The 18,923-nt window shown below is 42.6% G+C and overlaps 1 protein-coding gene across 2 annotated transcripts in view; it reads left to right on the top strand.

Annotated features, from left to right (window-relative positions):
• The window catches only part of BRD1 (bromodomain containing 1), a 60,537-nt gene extending 41,990 nt beyond the window's left edge, over positions 1–18,547 (top strand). For both annotated transcript variants that reach the window (XM_044280239.1, XM_044280238.1), the window contains 5 exons: positions 3,644–3,776; positions 11,769–11,899; positions 13,892–14,001; positions 14,180–14,334; positions 16,951–18,547. In XM_044280239.1, coding sequence (XP_044136174.1) covers positions 3,644–3,776; positions 11,769–11,899; positions 13,892–14,001; positions 14,180–14,334; positions 16,951–17,134 — 713 coding nt within the window. In that variant the 3' untranslated portion in view covers positions 17,135–18,547. The remainder of the gene's footprint in view (positions 1–3,643; positions 3,777–11,768; positions 11,900–13,891; positions 14,002–14,179; positions 14,335–16,950) is intronic.
• Positions 18,548–18,923: the final 376 nt, after the last annotated feature.

Here is an 18,923-nt window from a genome sequence, read left to right as displayed (position 1 = left end):
CTGTTGGAATCGAGTTTGAGGAGACATGAAGTACATAGGACGGACATGACAGACACTGGTAATGGAGACGGCATACAAGTGCTGCGGTTCATCAGTCACACCCCAGAGATTCAGCTGAAGATCATATTAAACTGTATTCTTAATCCCTGACAATAGAGCAGAGAGGAGGATGAGGCAGCTCTTTACCTCAGTGTTGTGAAGTAACTTGTCCTGCTGTGTGATTAGGACTGATTTTGTGTGCAGTAATAGGATGGCGGCCATTTTATTTCTCCTAATGATTGCTCCCTAGTAAAAACAACCCATTATAACTAATGAAAGGTATTTGGGAATATATTTATAATAGTCTCACCACAGTTTCTTTATTCACACCTCTACTACTCGGTACTTCTCCATAATGTCTTAAGGGATACTGAGGGGGGAGTAGAATCTGTTTCCTCCATGTGTGGTGTATGGGAGATTTATCAAGAGTGGTGCTTTCTTAACCAGTCCCCATACCACCTGCGCCGCCGGGGGATGTGCCTAATTTTTTATGTGGCTTCCTGCAGTCCTTGTGCCTTAACAGAAATCTGTGACTGCTCAGAGCTGACATCGATTTCTGGCTTCATTTGCGCCGGAAAACTGGCGTAAATGAAGATAAATTCGGCCATATCCCCTTTCAGGAGAGTGGTGGGACGGTGAAAAAGCGGGACATGCAACAATTTTCAACAGTTTCTAGTGTTGCTTTTCAGGCGCAAAGACCAAGATAAATCTCCCCCCCTAGTGTCTGAGTAGCTCAGAGAATTGGAGCCTGCAGAGGGAAACTGATAATTATATATAATAATTATAGCCAGATATAGTGTCATGTCTCATGTACATCCACGTGACCTGAAACAATGGGTGCAGTTTAACTGTTTGATTTAAAAGGCAGTCTCTATGCAGGTGAAGGGGTAGGCGAGGATTAGGAAAAACATCCACATTTCTGTAAAGATAGCTGTTGGTTACTGAAGACCGCTCACATGACTCTTCAGCCCAGAGTTGAGAGATGGAAGCAAGGGGCAACATTGAAGGTTTGTCAACATGAGATGTTGGAAAGAAGTATGTTTTATGAGCGTGTGGACCCAGAGGTACTGCTCAATATGTATTTTCTTTATCTAAAGACTTAGCATTTGCTAAATATCTAGTTCCAATATTACCAAATGACATCATGACCATAGTCCTGGAGTGAGCACAATAATTGCTCCTCTAAAGGTGTGGAGCAACCTAGCCGCACGTAGCGGCCTCAGTCCATCCCGCAGGCTTCTCCTATCTACGTACTGGCAGTTGAGAGCGCCCTGCTCTATCTCCTAGGTTCCTGGGTCTGGTACTGCAGTGCTGGCCACATACAGGAGACATGGTTTCCTGGTGCGTAGATATGAGCAGTCTACAGCCGGTCTGTGCTGCTATTTAGAAGCAGAATTTGCTATACAGAGGATTTTGAAAAGCAATTATTTTGCGCACCTCTGTGTGCTAGATTTAGTCTACTTAATATGGCATTAGAGGTTTTGGTCCTTCAACTGCACCTACCAGTAATGACAAAAGTGAAGACTTCAAACATGTCCTCGTCTATTAAAGGAGTATTCCTCTACTAAGATGTTGATGACGTGTTCTCAAAATCATATGGGTGAGATCCTGTCACCCTGCACCCCCTCTGATCAGCTGTCCTGGGCAGTAAATGGCACTGGAAGCACAAAGTTCTGGCCACAGACTAGTGGAAGTGTCTGGGTGTTGACCTGCAGTACGCCAGAGCTAGACTTTACTTTCTGATTGTGGGGGTGTCGTACTCCAGCCAAACTGATATTGATGACTGCCATTACTAACCTGCTGAAGAAGAACCATTCTGCTATATCTTACTGTAGTTTCTGTGCTGGAAAGGGCTCCAAGATCATGGTGAGTGGCCACACATTGGGTATCCCCGTTAAATGTGGCTAGTCGGCATGCAGAAACCAGATGCTCAGCCTCTACTTTTCTGCCGCAGGTTCCACAGATTTTTTTTCCTGAGTATTTTACCCATGTGAAGTATACCCTAATAGAGCAGAGGTAAAAGTAGTAGGCGCAGGGGAGTTACCAGCTGGACATTCTCTTTACTGCTGGCCAATTACTGTAGACAAACGACGTCTGAAAGCTCTTCTGTCATCCCCATCACATACTGGCTATGAGGCATGATCACTTTATAAAGGCTGTTCTTTCTTTTCCTATGATTGCGTGTAATGGTTTTAGTCCCCTTTTACACTGCTCAATGAAGCAGATGAGTTTCTGGAAGCATTACTTGTTGACAGTCGCCTGCTCCTCAATTGAGGTGACTGCTGCATTTACATACAGCTATCCCCTCCACAGTATGAGGAGGAGCCATCACCAATGCCAACGCTCGTCCCCATACAGAATCATTCACAGTACGATCTGCCTGGCAAACGATTATTTAAACGATCCATTACCTGATAAACAAGCGTTTCACTCATTTATCAGATAATTGTCTGTACCTCTACACCAGCGTATTATCCTTCACATGGACGCTCGTTAGTGATAATCTGCCCAAATATCCAGCAGTGTAATGGGGCCTTTAGTGTGCATGTTTGTGTAGACAGGCTCCAATTACTCTCTACAGCGGTCTTTATAAATCCTTACATCAGGGATGTCCAGCCTGCGGCCCTCCAGCTGTTACAAAACTACAACTACCAGCATGCCCGGACAGCTTACAGCTATTAGCCTACAGGAGGGCATGATGGGAGTTGTAGTTTTACTACAACTGGAGGGCCACAGGTTGAGCATCCCTGCCTTAGATTATTATGCTGCTCACTAAAACTTCTTTGAGTGTGTACATCCAGTATACTTGCATCCTGTATAGAAATGTGTAATGTACTGTTGGTAACCCGTCAGGCTTCTGTCCGTTGTGGGTGCACGTCATTACAATGTGCTTGCGCAGTAAGAATTTGTGACAGTCGTACTAACCACTGCTTTCCTAATTCAGCTTTTAGGAATGTCTTTGCCCCTATAGTCTGAATGAGCCATGTGCAATGATTACCTTTTCTCACATCAGTTCATGTGTGTGTGGGGACGGGGGGGACTTAATGAATTTTTTTAAATCTGCATCTGATCATCCTGCAATTTTAGCAGCAAAAATCAGCGATATGTAGAATTTTTAAGTTTTGCAAGATTGGAGGTTGACGGCTAAGCAGAGGGAACACATTGGTAACTGCCTCTGAGTTTATATGTGAACATTTTGGGTGCGCTCTCCCTGAAGATACTTTTTTTTTTTTAGTCGCTATCTGTAAATGCTAATGTTTAATAATCGGGGTAAGCTTGTTGTAACCACCAAATCTCTGGGACGCTACAGTGGACATTACAGTGTAAACACAAAGTATATAATCATCGATGACGACTGTGCCTTATAGAATTTGCAAGCGTCCATATACTGATATTTGGTAGCTAAGTGCATCCTGCGGTGAATTTCCCCAGTTTTGTATTGTTTGCTAGTTTTGTGTATGCAGCGAATAGAGAAGCTGGATTATCTAATTACAGATTATTTCAGGTTTTAGCAATGCATATGTGGTTCCCCTTTATATCTCAAAGACCTCTCAGAATATGGTGCCGAACTTGTGACCATTTTGAATGTTTGTCCATTTTTCAGGTCTTCCCAATGGCTTTGAAGGAGGAGACAAGGAAAAAGATGAAGTAGCTCCTGTACGGAAGGTGGAACCACGGAGAAGGTGTGCTTCAGAATCTAGTCTCTCCTCCAACAACAGCATGCTGTGTAACTCCAGGTACTGGATGGTTTTTTCTTTGTTACATCTGTGCTCCTAGCAGGAGTCTAAAGCTGTGACAGTGTCCCTTGTGCTCATAAAGTGAGTGCACTCAGTACATTCTGCCAAAAGAGGTCATGTGAGAAAGTAGCCTCACACGTCAGTGTGTAATGTGCGTTAAACAGCAGTTAGAGGGGATATATGCTACCTACACGTTTTGCCCATGTACGTGACTGTATTTTTGTCTGCATCTAATGCACTTTTTTTTTTTTTTTTGTGGATCAAATGCGGTCCTATTCATTTCTATGGGGCTATAAAAGATGCAGACCGCACACCATATGCTGTCCACTTCCGTATGTCCGGTCCGCGGGTCCACAAAGATGGTAGAACACACTATTGTTGTCCGTATTGCGGATAAGAATAGGGATTTTTAAAATCGTGTGGGACTTGTGGAACGGGAAAGTGTGCAGAGCATGTGGCTGGTATTCGTGTTTTTGTGGATCTGCGTTTTGCAGACCACAAAATGGATACAATGGTGTGGATGAGGCCACATGTATTTGTAGAAAACTGCTTGTGTTTTCAGAACACACTGATGCAAAATCAAATGTGCGCGTTGCTCAACTGCACAGCTTGCGATATAAAGGTGTACAATTTTTGCAAGCAGTGTGGCATCCCATCAGCCTAACATTCACAATACCTTTAAGAGAACAGAGCTATAAAAAAAAAATAACTCGTGATAACCCTGTAAATGGCCTAAAATAACACATTAATGTATAATCGCCTTTTTTCTTCCTCCTCTGCTTCTTGTTGCGCTATGCTCCGGTCCACACTGCTACACATAGGTCACCTCTGCAGCCAATCAATGGCCTCAGCAGAATCGTCCTGTGCACAGCTGAGGCCAGCGATTGGTGAAAGCAGCATGAGGACCGGAGCACAGCACTCAAAGAAACAGCAGAGAAAATAGGCGAGTATCCTTTCATTTATTGTTTTACAAGGATTGTCAGGTGCCAAGTTCTATATAACTCGGACAACCCTTTTAACCCCTTCACGACATATGACGTAATATTACGTCATGGTGGCAAGTGACTTGCCATATTTTGACGTACTATTACGTCATGGTGATGGGGCTGGCACCGGAGTGGTGCGCGCCCGATCACTGCAGGGGCAGATGCAGGCGGATTAACACTTCTATGCTGCAGTCAGCACTGACCGCTGCATAGAAGGTGCATGCGGCAGCCCATCGGGTCACTGCGCTGCCGTGTCTGGGACCCGATGGGTGACAAGGCAGCCCGATGCCTTGCATGGCATCGAGACCTGCCTTCTACAGGTGCCCAGGAGATCCAGCGTCAGGCTGGGTCTCCTAGACAACTGGTTAGTGTATTACTCTGTGTAATACACGAACAGGCAATGCATTACAATACAGATGTATTGTAATGCATTGCAGAGGGGATCAGACCCTCAAAAGTTGAAGTCCCAGAGTGGGACAGAAAAAAAGTTTAACCAAATTTGTATATTTTTTTTTTAAGTAAAAAAGAAGAAAAAAACGCCCCTTCCCCTGATTTTATGATTTAAAAAAAATGGGAAAAAACACATCGCGTTCGTAACGACCAGCTCTATAACTATATCACATGATCCACCCTATCCGATTAAAAACATAAAAAATATATAAAAACCCTGTGTCAAAAAAGCCATTTTTAGCATCTTACATCACAAAAAGTGCAACACCAAGTGATCAAAAAGGCGCATGTCCCACAAAATGGTACCAATAAAACAGTTACCTCATCCCGCCAAAAATGAGCCCGTACATAAGAATTGCTCAATAAAAAAAAAAAACTATAGCTCTCATGGAGACACTAAAACATAATTATTTTTTTGTTTCCAATATGCTATTGTGTTAAAGTGAAATAAAGTATACATATTAGGTATGGCCACGTCCGTAACAACCTGCTCTATAAAAATGTCACATGACCTAACCCCTCAGGTGAATGCTATAAAAAAAAAACTTTTGGTCACCTTGCCTGATAGTGTCAGAATTAATGATCAAAAAAAAATCATATGTATCCAAAAATGGTACCAATAAAAACTTCAACTCTTCCTGCATAAAACAAGCCCCTGCACAAGAGGATCGGCAGAAAAAAAATGGTGCCAAAACAGCCATTTTTTGGTTACCCTGCCTCCCAAAAAAGTAATATAGAGCAATTAAAAATCATATGTACCCCAAAATAGTGCCAATAAAACTGGCACCTTATCCCCTAGTTTCCAAAATAGGGTCACTTTTTGGGAGTTTGTACTGTAAGGGTGCATCAGGGGGGCCTCAAATGGGACATGGCATCTAAAAACCAGTCCAGCAAAATCTGCCTTTCAAAAAACATACGGCGCTCCTTTTCTTCTGCGCCCTGCCATGCTCTCATACAGCAGTTTATAGAAACGTCCCACATGTGGTGGTAAACGCCAGAATCTGGGTAATAAATATTGTTTTGTTTGTTAACACTCGATCAAGAAAAATCTGCCAAAAAGTGAAATTTAAAAATTTCATCTCCATTTTCCTTTTAATTCTTGTGGAATTTAACAAAGTTTGTAAAATCTATTTTGAATACCTTGAGGGGTGTAGTTTCTACAATGGGGTCATTTATGTAAGCCTCACAAAGTGACTTCAGACCTGAACTGGTCCTTTAACCCCTTAAGGACCGGGCTCATTTTCACCTTAAGGACCAGGCCATTTTTTGCAAATCTGACCAGTGTCACTTTAAGTGCTGATAACTTTAAAACACTTTGACTTATCCAGGCCATTCTGAGATTGTTTTTTCGTCACATATTGTACTTCATGACACTGGTAAAATAAAGTCAAAAAAATTAATTTTTTTGCATAATAAAATACCTAATTTACCAAAAATTTGGAAAAATTAGCAAATTTCAAAGTTTCAGTTTCTCTACTTCTGTAATACATAGTAATACCCCCAAAAATTGTGATGACTTAACATTCCCCATATGTCTACTTCATGTTTGAATTATTTTGGGAATGATATTTTATTTTTTGGGGATGTTACAAGGCTTAGAAGTTTAGAAGCAAATCTTGAAATTTTTCAGAAATTTACAAAAACCCAATTTTTAGGGACCACTACAGCTCTGAAGTCACTTTGCGAGGCTTACATAATAGAAACCGCCCAAAAATGACCCCATTCTATAAACTACACCCCTCAAGGTATTCAAAACTGATTTTACAAACTCCGTTAACCCTTTAGGTGTTGCACAAGAGTTATTGGCAAATTGGGATGAAATTTGAGAATTTCATTTTTTTGCCTAATTTTCCATTTTAACCCATTTTTTCCACTAACAAAGCAAGGGTTAACAGCCAAACAATACTGTATCTTTATTGCCCTGACTCTGCCATTTACAGAAACACCCCATATGTGGCCGTAAACTACTGTACGGCCACACAGCGGGGCGTAGAGTGAAAGGTGCGCCATATGGTTTTTGGAAGCCAGATTTTGCTGGACAGTTTTTTTTACACCATATCCCATTTGAAGCCCCCCCTGATGCACCCCTAGAGTAGAAACTCCAAAAAAGTGACCCCATCTAAGAAACTACACCCCTCAAGGTATTCAAAACTGATTTTACAAACTTTGTCAACCCTTTAGGTGTTGCACAAGATTTAATGGAAAATAGAGATACAATTTCAAAATTTCACTTTTTTGGCAGATTTTCCATTTTAATATTTTTTTTCCAGTTACAAAGCAAGGGTTAACAGCCAAACAAAACTCATTATTTATGGCCCTGATTCTGTAGTTTACAGAAACACCCCATATGTGGTCGTAAACTGCTGTACGGGCACACGACAGGGCGCAGAAGGAAAGGAATGCCATACGGTTTTTGGAAGGCAGATTTTGCTGGACAGTTTTTTTGACACCATGTCCCATTTGAAGCCCCCCTGATGCACCCCTAGAGTAGAAACTCCAAAAAAGTGACCCCATCTAAGAAACTACACCCCTCAAGGTATTCAAAACTGATTTCACAAACTTTGTCAACCCTTTAGGTGTTGCACAAGATTTAATGGAAAATAGAGATACAATTTCAAAATTTCACTTTTTTGGCAGATTTTCCATTTTAATATTTATTTTCCAGTTACAAAGCAAGGGTTAACAGCCAAACAAAACTCATTATTTATGGCCCTGATTCTGTAGTTTACAGAAACACCCCATATGTGGTCGTAAACTGCTGTACGGGCACACGGCAGGGCGCAGAAGGAAAGGAATGCCATACGGTTTTTGGAAGGCAGATTTTGCTGGACAGTTTTTTTGACACCATGTCCCATTTGAAGCCCCCCTGATGCACCCCTAGAGTAGAAACTCCAAAAAAGTGACCCCATTTTAGAAAGTACGGAATAGGGTGGCAGTATTGTTGGTACTAGTTTAGGGTACATATGATTTTTGGTTGCTCTATATTACACTTTTTGTGCGGCAAGGTAACAAGAAATAGCTTTTTTGGCACGTTTTTTTTTTTGTTATTTACAACATTCATCTGACAGGTTAGATCATGTGGTAATTTTATAGAGCAGGTTGTCACGGACGCGGCGATACCTAATATGTATACAATTTTTTTTATTTATGTAAGTTTTATACAATAACTTCATTTTTAAAACCCAAAAATTGTTTAGTGTCTCCATAGTCTAAGAGCCATAGTTTTTACAGTTTTTGGGCGATTATCTTGAGTAGGGTCTAATTTTTTGCGGGATGAGATGACTGTTTGATTGGCACTATTTTGGCGTACATGCGACTTTTTTGATCACTTTTATTACCTTTTTTGGGAAGTAAGGTGGGCAAAATTTCAATTTTCTCAGTTTTTATTTTTTTATTTTTATGGCGTTCACCGTGCGGGGAAAGTAACATGACCGTTTTATAGATCAGGTCGTTACGGACGCGGCGATACCTAATATGTGTAGTGTATTTTTTTTTTTTTTATTCAGTGATAAATGTTTTTTTATTTTATCTTAACTTTTTTCACTTTTTTTAAAAAAAATTGGACCCAGACCCACTTGGTTCTTGAAGATCCAGTGGGTCTGATGTCTGTAAAATACAGTACAGAAACTATATAGGGTTCTGTACTGTATTTTACTTACACTGAACAGATCTATGCTTTCAGCACAGATCTGTTCAGCACCATGGACAGCAGGACGCCTGAGCAGGCGTCCTGTTGCCATGGGAACCTTCCCCGTCTGTCACAACTTCGCAGACGGGGAAGGGTGAGGACGGGGCTTCTGGGGGCTCTCTCCCTCTCCCATCGGGGGGCTGCAAAGGCACAGCAGCCCCCCGATCGGAGAGGGAGGGAGCTCCTTGCGCTGTTAACCTTTTCCATACAGCGGTCCGTACGGACCGCTGCATGGAAAGGGTTAAACGGCTGACATCGCATCACCGATGTCAGCCGTTTATACCAGGGTGCCAGCAATGTGCTGGCACCCTGGTATAACCCACTAGACGCCAACGATTATGCAATGGGAGGCGGGCGGGGGATCGCGATCCCGCCTGCCGCAACGCCCGCCTCCCGCAACGCCCCCACCGCCTGCGACACCCCCCCTGCACCACCCGCCGCCATCAAATCATGCAGGGGTGCAGGGGGGGGGTGCGCAATATTGATTTTAGGCACTCTGAAGTTTCTGATCCCCGCGGTCAGGGACCGCGGGGATCAGAAACTGCAAAAAGCGCAGCAAACCGCAGGTCTGAATTGACCTGCGGTTTGCTGCGATCGCCGACACGGGGGGGTCAAATGACCCCCCCCTGCATTGTTACGGGATGCCGGCTGAATGATTTCAGCCGGTGTCCCGTTCCGATTAACCCCCGCGGCGCCGGAATGCAGATTTTAAGTCAGGACGTACCGGTACGTCCTCGGTCCTTAAGGCTGGGTTCACACCTGAGCGTTTTACAGCGCGTTCCTACGCGCTGTAAAACGCACAACAGGCAAGAACCAATGATTCCCTATGGGAATGGTTCTCATCTGTGCGTTTTACAGCGCGTACGATCGCGCTGTAAAACGCCCGACGCTCAAACAAGTGCTTGAGCTTTTTTTTGGGCGTTTGTCGCGCGTTCCCACACATAGATATTCGGGAACGCGCGACAATGTGTGCACCCCTGTCTCTGTATGCGCGATTGTAAACGCCCGTACAATCGCGCATACAGAGCGCTCGTTTCAGAACGCTCAGGTCTGAACCCAGCCGTAGGACTCGGGAAATAGGGCGTACCGGTACGTCCTCGGTCCTTAAGGGGTTAAAAAGTGGGTTTTGGAAGTGTTCTTAAAAATTTTAATGATTGCTTCTAATCTTCTAAGCCTTCTAACGTCCTAAAGAAAATATTTTCAAAATAATGCCAACATAAAGTAGACATATGGGGAATATTAAGTAATAAATGTTATGAGGTAGCACTTTCTGGTTTAAAAGCAGAGAAATAGAAATTTTGAAATTTGCGAATCTTTCAAAATTTTTGGGTAAATTTGGTATTTTTTTTCATAAATGAAGGTGAAATATATTGACTTAAATTTGAGACTGTCATGAAATACAATGTGTCACGAGAAAACAATCTCAGAATGGCTCGGATAAGTAAAAGTGCTCCAAAATTAGGGTACTTTCACACTAGCATTTTTCTTTTCCGGTGTTTAGTTCAGTCACAGGAGCTCAATACCGCAAAATAACGTATCAGTTTTATCCTAATGCATTCTGAATAGAGAGCATTCCGTTCTGGATGCATCAGTTCAGTCCCTTAAGTTTTTTTGGGCCGGATAAAATACAGCATCATGCTGCAGTTTTCTCTCCGGCTAAGAATCCTTAAAGAGCTGAACCTGGACATCCCTCCATTTTCACCCCGGCAGCCCCCCTGACATGAGCATCGGAGCAGTTCATGCTCCGATGCTCTCCTTTGCCCTGCGCTAAATCGCGCAGGGCAAAGGCATTTTTCTGAGTTCCGGTGACATACCGGGCTCTCTATGGGGCTGACAGGCAGCCCGGTGACGTCACCGGCACTGATGGGCGGGATTTGGCTCTGCCCTAGCCAGTAAAACGGCTAGGGCAGAGCTAAAGCCCGCCCCTCAGAGCCGGTGACGTCACCGAACACACTGCTGGGCGGAAGTTACCGCCCGGCAGTGTGTTATGGAAAACACAAGAGCCTGTGCCCTGCGCGATCTAGCGCAGGGCACGGGAGCGCATCGGAGCATGAGATGCTCCGATGCCAGGCTCAGGAGGGCTGCCGGGGTGAAAATAAGGGTATGTCCGGGTTCAGCTCTGAACCCGGACAACCCCTTTAACACTTGCAGGATCTGGCATTAATTTCCATTGAAATGTATTAGTGCCGGATCCGGCATTAAGTGTTCCGGCAAAATGGATCTGGTATTCCGGTCTGCGCATGCGCAGACCTTTACAAATGCAAAAAATTAATAAATACCGGATCCGTTTTTCCAGATGACACCGAAAAGACTGATCCGGTGTTTCAATGCATTTGGAAGACAGATCTATCTGACAAATGCCATCCGTTTGCGTCAGGATTGGTGGATCTGGCAGGCAGTTCCGGTGACGGAATCCTCTGCCACAAGTGTGAAAGTACCCTTATTACCACATAAAGTGACACATGTCAGATTTGCAAAAACTGGCCCGGGTAGAAGGGGTTAATCGTGACCTGTCACCACAAAATGCAGTGCAATGTGCAAGCAGCAGGATATAGAGCAGGAAGTTTTTATTTGCTGTGATATCATGTATTTGGGCAACGATAAGGGAATGTCTGTGTAACTAGCTGGGTGTTAGTGGTGGTCCTGAGGCTGTGGCTGAGCGAGAAGGGCTGCATACAGGATGTAACAAACCAGGGACTTGCTGGCTGAAAACGGCTCAGGACAGCAGGAAAAGGACATAAAGTAAGCAATGGTGACTTATACAGTTGGTTCAATACAAAAGTCCAGCACAACTGACTTCAAAATAATTACCGTGTATTTGTGATGTGACCTGTCTATACAGTTTTACCAATCTCTGTTCTCTTATAGCACCTTTACGTTGCCGAAGTGCGGCAGAGGTAAACCAGCACTTGTACGCCGTCACACAATAGAAGATCGAAGTGAGCTTATATCTTGCATAGAGAATGGGAATTACGCAAGGGCGGCCAGAATTGCAGCAGGTATGTTTTTATTCCTGTATAGTTTCCTCCTTTTCCTGCTATTAAACTGTGTAGCTCATCCTGTGGTCCTGACTTCAGATCTGTGTTGAGCTTGTATGCTTTCCCCTCGTTTAAGATACTCTGCTTTTCTCCCACAAACGTACCCATTGGATAGCCCCTTAACGACCAGTGTTTGGGTGCTAAGTGCACCACATGTCTAGGTTTTCTAGACACATTTTTTCGACGACTCCACATGGGGTCATCAGTTTCGAGTGTGCACCAAACAGTGTGCCAAAATGGTGGAGCCTTAGTGTAGGGATTAATAGGTTGTATAGGTTTTCTCATCGGAACTGTGACTAGACGGTGTAAAAGTGTACCAGATTCATCACTCTGGCTAATGTGGTGCACCTTTACACGGTGTAAAAAATGACAGTATTGGTAAATCTGCCCCTTTGTGGACATGGTTTAACAGCCTTATGTATTTCTTTTTGTATTTTATTTCATGGGTGACTAAAATAATTTCTCCAACACTTTTACGCACAGGACTAGTTTTAATACATTTGATAGAATGTTTTTCCGTTTTTTTTTTTTTTTTTTTTTTTTAAGTGGTAATGTGTATAAAGAAACAAAAAAATCTGTATATAATCCTTTACTCTTTAAATTTGTTAAATGCACCTCCATGCGGCCATAAGAGATGTCACACTTTATAATTAGCAGTTGGGCAACCATCCGAGCTGCTAAGATCCAGCCGCTGTATTGAACGAAATACCTCGTGATCACACGATCGCAGAGTTGAGCACAGCTGGTGCTTCTACTCCATGTATACAGTGGTCTTACAAGGTTGGGGGCCCTACAGAATTTTCTATTTATTTCTGCATAAATTTGAGCTTAAAAGTACATCCGATTGTCACACACATCCTACAGGTAAAGAACCAAATAAAAAGTCAACAATATTAGACTTGTACTAATGAAAATGAAGCAATATTACAAGTATGAGTGGGAAAAGTATGTGAACTTTTAGGATTAGCAGATAATTGTCAGGTGTTTTCCATCAATGGGATGACAGTAAAGTGTGAGTGGGCGACTGACCGGTTTTATTTCAACGTCTGATCTTCACAACACGTTTGTATAAGAGTAGCATGGAAAAGACTAAGGAGATTTTTGAAAATTGTTTGGACACCACCACCAATCCACAGCTAGAGCAGCCCGCCCATCAGTGCCAGTGACTCCACCGGGGATGCTGCTAGGTGGAAGGCTCCACCTAGCAGTGTAAAAATATAAACTATAACAGCCTTTGCGCTGTGCGATGCAAAGGAGAACATGAAAAACTTATTTCAGAGTGCCTACCTGGGTGAAAATGTGGATATGTCCGGGTTCAGCTCTGAACCCAGGCAACCCCTTTTAAGTGGAGTTGTGCTTGAACTACAGCTTTAGAAGCAGTGGTGGGACTTCTTTTTATTATTTTTAATTTATTCTTGTTTTTTTTTGTGATTCAGAAAGACATTTGTGATTTGTTTGTTCACATTTTTCTGCTATGACTAGAACTGTCCCAGCAGCCCCAGTTACAGAGCTGGTTAGCAGCTCCGTTTGACAGTTGTCCCAGCGCTCCTGCATCTGTTGCTGGGGAAGTGGTTTTCCCTTTTGGCTTCTGTGCAGTCACTGTTTGTAGAGCCCTCCAAAAAGAGCCTCCTAGTGGCTCAGAAATGCACGATCAGTCATTTAAAAGAATTGTCCAGGATTTTACCATCCATGGTGGATTCCAACAACCCACACCCCTGTTGGCTCTGGCATCAGGACTACACAGCGTCCATCCACTGTGTACGGGGGGACAGGGCTGAAGGTTGTCCGAACCCTGTTGATCAGATATTGATAGCCTATTCCTGGACATCCCTTTTAAATGGGCCAGAAACACTACAGCGTGAAATCTTCTGCTTGCCTAATGTGATGGTTATTTTTCAGCATTTTTGCACATGCTAAAACCTAATTTCTTTATTTTTATTTTATTTTTTAAAGAAGTTGGACAGACAAATATGTGGGTATCTGCAAGTGCGTCTGCTGCCTTTCTTGAACCTTTAAAAGTTGTGTGGGCCAAGTGCAGTGGCTATCCTTCTTATCCAGCATTGGTAAGAGCGGCTACATTTTCTTTTTGCTATCTCAGATGGCATGTAAAATGCTTGCCATGATGGGTCCTGTACACAAGCTGCCACAGTCACCAGTGACATGCACCTTCTGGTTGTAGCAGTGTATTTTATTCCTAACAGAATATCTGTATAGAATCTGATACATGTATTCTGCTTTCAGATAATAGACCCGAAGATGCCACGTGTCGGTTGTCACCACAATGGTGTTGCTATACCAGTTCCTCCTATGGATGTGTTAAAAACTGGAGAACAGATGCAAACAAGGGCCGAAGAAAAGCTTTTTTTGGTTCTGTTTTTTGACACTAAAAGGAGCTGGTAAGTGTGATAGAACTGTGGTGATTCTGGGACCTGCCGCAAGGCATGACTTCTTGTGTAGGTGATCATCCTGATAGCAACTCTTTACAAAGAGGACACCTGTTGGATTGTAAAGAGTCAGGACTATGGGCAAGAGCTGTGAGGTATCTCATTCCTTTTGCAGTATTATCTTTTGATTTATACGAATGAATGCGGTTTGACGGTTGTTTGCTCAGTTATTGTTAGTTTTGTTGATCCCTTAATTGAATGCTGTTTCAGAGCACCAGCGGCCTCATACAGTTGAATGGAGCAGCAGCAGCATGTCTGTCGGTCTGTCCTCTCGAGGACTTTTACTTATAAGGAACCTGTCATCAACGTTATGCTGACCTCACAGAGGGCAGCATAAAATAGTGACAGAAATGCTGATCTCAGCGGAGTGTCGCTCATGAGCTTAAAACTAAGTGGTTGCTGAGAACCAGCATCATCATTGCAGCCCAGGCCTGGAAAAGAGTCAAATCTGCCTGAGAAGAGTCCTGGTTATTCATAAGCTCCTGCTCTCTCACCCATCCGTTTATGATTGGCAGTTCTGTCCTAGAGAGAAAGGGAGAAAACTACCGTATTTCGCCCTATAAGACACACCGGCCCATAAGACGCACCTAGATTTTTGGGGAGGAAAATAAGAAAAAATGTTTTTTACCAAAAGGTGTGGTTTTGGAACTAATGGTGGTCTGTGGATGGCACTATTACTGGGGATCTGTGACGGACACTGTTATATATGTGCCATCCACAGGACCCCCCCAGCCCATAACAGTGCCATCCACAGACCCCCCTCCCCCAGCCCATAACTGTGCCATCCACAGATCCTCCTGCCGCTCCAGTATACAAATATAATGTCTTATTCAATTAAAAGTTAGTACACATTGCCCCCAACTCCTAATAGTACTGTACATCCTAACCGCTTCAGTACAACGCAGGCCGGACGGGCGGCGCGTCACTCACTGATGTCACTTGCCTGCGCCGCCTGCTTCATTCATAAAGTTGGCGGCGCAGGCACGTGACATCAGGGAGTTACGTTGCCGCCCGCCCGGCCTGCATTGTACTGAAGCGGTTAGGATGTAAGGTACTAATAGGAGTGAGGGGGCATGTTTAATAACTATTAATTGAATAAGACATTTTATATTGGTATACCGGAGGGGCGGGGCTTTAGTACACTGACTGCACCGCCCCGCCGCTATTGCCGGCCCACAGCTCCTCCTCCCAGTCACTCCCCCCGCTCTCGTATACATTGCAGCCAGCCATGTAAAACTGTCAGCATTCGGGGAGAAAAAGTGCATCTTATGGGGCGAAAAACACGGTAGGTAGGAGCCTGTCAGTCATCAGTAGGTGGGTATGGAGGGCTGGAATTTATGAATGACCATGACTCTTCTCAGGTGGCCGTGCCTCTTTTCCAGGCCTTGTCTGCAATGATGATGTTGGTTCTCGGCAACCACTTACTTTTAACTTATAAATGACAGACTGCTGAAATCAACTGGCCTGTCTCTACTTTATTCTGCCGTTAGTATGGACAGCATAACGTTGATGACAGGTTCCCTTTTAACTGTAATTCCTTTGTACAACAGGGGAAACCTGAGGAAATTATTGCTCTATATCAATCTGGAACTACATATTCTTTTTGTTTTCTTTTATTTGATACATACAATCCTTCACGTGGGTCCAGACAGTGGAACTCCCGTATTTCTACACTCTCCTCCGCTTGACACAAAGTTTAAGAGGTTTCACTGGAGCCGTTGAGGAGGTGTAGAGTCCTCCAAAACGTTGCGTCAGGTGGAGAAAAGTGTAGGGCTTGATGTACTCTGATCCCATTGTTTGTATCCACATAAAGGACTTTGACAAGCTTCTATCAGGGAGCCTGTCATTTTACTGGACAAAAATACCATGGCTTTTATTTTATTTTTTTCACATTTTATAAATCTATAAGGCTCCTAACACATGTAGATGTGAACATAGCCTAAGGGCTCTTTCACACTTGCGTTGTCCGGATCGCTATTAAAGTCCTGGTTGCCATAGTAGTAGTGGGGAGCAGTATACTTACCGCCCGTGCGGCTCCCGGGGCGCTCCAGAATAACGTCAGAGCGCCCCATGCGATCACGTCATCCATGCGCGTGGGCGCCCTGACGTCACTCTGAAGCGCCCCGGGAGCCGCACGGACGGTAAGTATACTGCTTCCCACTACACTTTACCATGGCTGCCAGGACTTTAGCATCCTGGCAGACATGGTAACCATTCAGAAAAAGCTAAACGTCGGATTCAATGGGCATTAATTCAGCATCCGGCCTTGCGGCAAGTGTTCAGGACTTTTGGCCGGAGCAAAAAGGGGATAATAATAATGCATGGGGATAATCCTGATCAGGATTTTTCCGGCATAGAGCCCCGACGATGGAACTCTATGCCGGAAGAAAAGAACGCAAGTGTGAAAGAGCCCTAAGACTGTGAGATCCCATAATAAAAGAGCATCAAAAAGGAATACAGTGGGCCTCATTTATCAAAACGAAGTCAAAATTGCCTCGTTGAATATTTGCATACATTTTAGTTGACATTGTTTTATTTTATTTTATTTTATTTTTTTATATGTTCTAGGCAGTGGCTACCAAAGTCCAAAATGGTTCCTCTTGGCATAGATGAAACTATTGACAAGTTGAAAATGATGGAAGGACGCAACTCAAGCATTCGGAAGGCTGTACGCGTAGCTTATGATCGAGCCTTGAACCATTTAAGCAGGGTTCAAGGGGAGTCCGTTAGTGACTTCAGTGATATTGACTAAGGAAGGTGCTATGAAGACACAACACGCCTCATGTACTCTTAAGCTTTATTTCTAACCTCTTCCTCTGAAAGAATGTATTGAAGACACAATTCCTAATCTTCAAATGGGTGAAGATGTGTGTTTTTTTTGTTTGTTTTTTTTTGTAAAGGAGCATGAACCTATTGCTACCATTTGGATGATTTTATCTCATTGTAGTTTGGAGGAGCTTCCACTAAAGTTGTTAAAAGTTATTATGTTTATAGTGTTCATAATGTGTACATAAATGTATATTGGGAAACGCTTAACTTATTCTGACTGAGATGGTTCATAAATTCCCAACAGGCCAAAACCTGTCAATGCATTTTTTGTTTGTTTGAATCAAAATTTAGAGGTTTATTATTATTTTTTAACAGTTGAGCCTTTGCACCACTTTACAAAAGGTTTATTTTTTATTTTAATACGCTAGGTTTGAAAATTGCTATGTTTAAAATATATTTAATATACTGCTACCTAGCGTGTCCACTCTTCTATTGACTACTGTAACTATATAAGTATTTTAAATGATGTATTTACCATGGCAAAGAGAACAATGTGCTATTATGTTTGGATATTTTGATTTCAACCGGGCATTGGAAAAATCCACTGGCTGTTAAGGCTGGTGTCTAGATCCTTGCAGTTGTGCATACTTGTTTCTTCCCCTGCCACGTTAACATGCCATAATATATTATTTAAGAAACATTTATCCAGCGTTGTGTTATATTTTTGCCAATAGACTTCTAATTTGGCAAAAAATTTGTGTTCCCTTTCAAAGATGATACCTCCTTGTTGTACCCTTGTGCAACATCATTGTTTTTGTTTCCTTAATTATTTTAAAAGGTTTCATTTTTTTTTATATATTTTTAATCTTTTTGGAGAAAAGGGTTCTCAGCACATTGTCCTCTTTCAATTCCCACTACCTTTCTCCCATAGATTTTATTTTTTTTATATACAAAAATATATATATACGTTTAATTATGTGTGCCTGGGTTGTTTGTTTAAAAAAAAATTAATTTGCTTTAAAATGAAAATTTAATTTTGTCAAATTCTATTAACATATTTTATTTCAGGCACATAACTGTCAACATGCTTTAGAAGAAATATGCATCAAAATCTGTTACGGAATATGAGATTGCTTTTCTGTGTTTCCTTTTTGTTTTTCTTTTTTTAATATTTTTTTTTTTTCCCTAAGGAAATGGGTTTGGTAACCTGTTATAATTTAGAAGCTTGGTAGCAATAGAACCTTTGGATACATTTTGTATGGTACATGTGATGTATATAGAATTAGTACTTTATTTTTAAGACCTAAAGCATTATGTTAGGGACATATATGTATGGTGGGTTTCCAGAGCTGCATTTTTATATTAAAATAAAAAGTCAAGATTTTGATGTACCTTAGCATACTGGCACTGTTCTGAATTAGTAATATGTAGACTCTTACAAATCTTTCTAAGAAAGAACATTTTATTCTACAAAAAGCTTTGGTAAAAATTTGCATTGTACCATGTACGTTTTGTATGTTAAAGAGGACCTTTCACCAGAATAAAACTTCTAAATTAACTATACAGGCATGTAGAGCGGCGCCCAGGGACCCCCCTGCACTTACTGTTATACCTGGACGCCTCTCCGTTCTCCCGTTATTGCCTCCGGTATCCTCATAGTTAGGCTCCACCCAGGGGAACCTGCCGGCACCTCCTTCTCCCATGCTGCAGCGCTGGCCAATCACAGCGCTCGGCTCATAGCCTGAGAGGCTTTTTTTTCTCTCAGGCTATGA

The sequence above is a fragment of the Bufo gargarizans genome, chromosome 2, assembly GCF_014858855.1.
Source record: "Bufo gargarizans isolate SCDJY-AF-19 chromosome 2, ASM1485885v1, whole genome shotgun sequence".
Lineage (NCBI taxonomy): Eukaryota > Metazoa > Chordata > Amphibia > Anura > Bufonidae > Bufo > Bufo gargarizans.
Note: the sequence above shows the minus strand (reverse complement) of the source record. Positions and strands in the feature narration are given on the sequence as shown.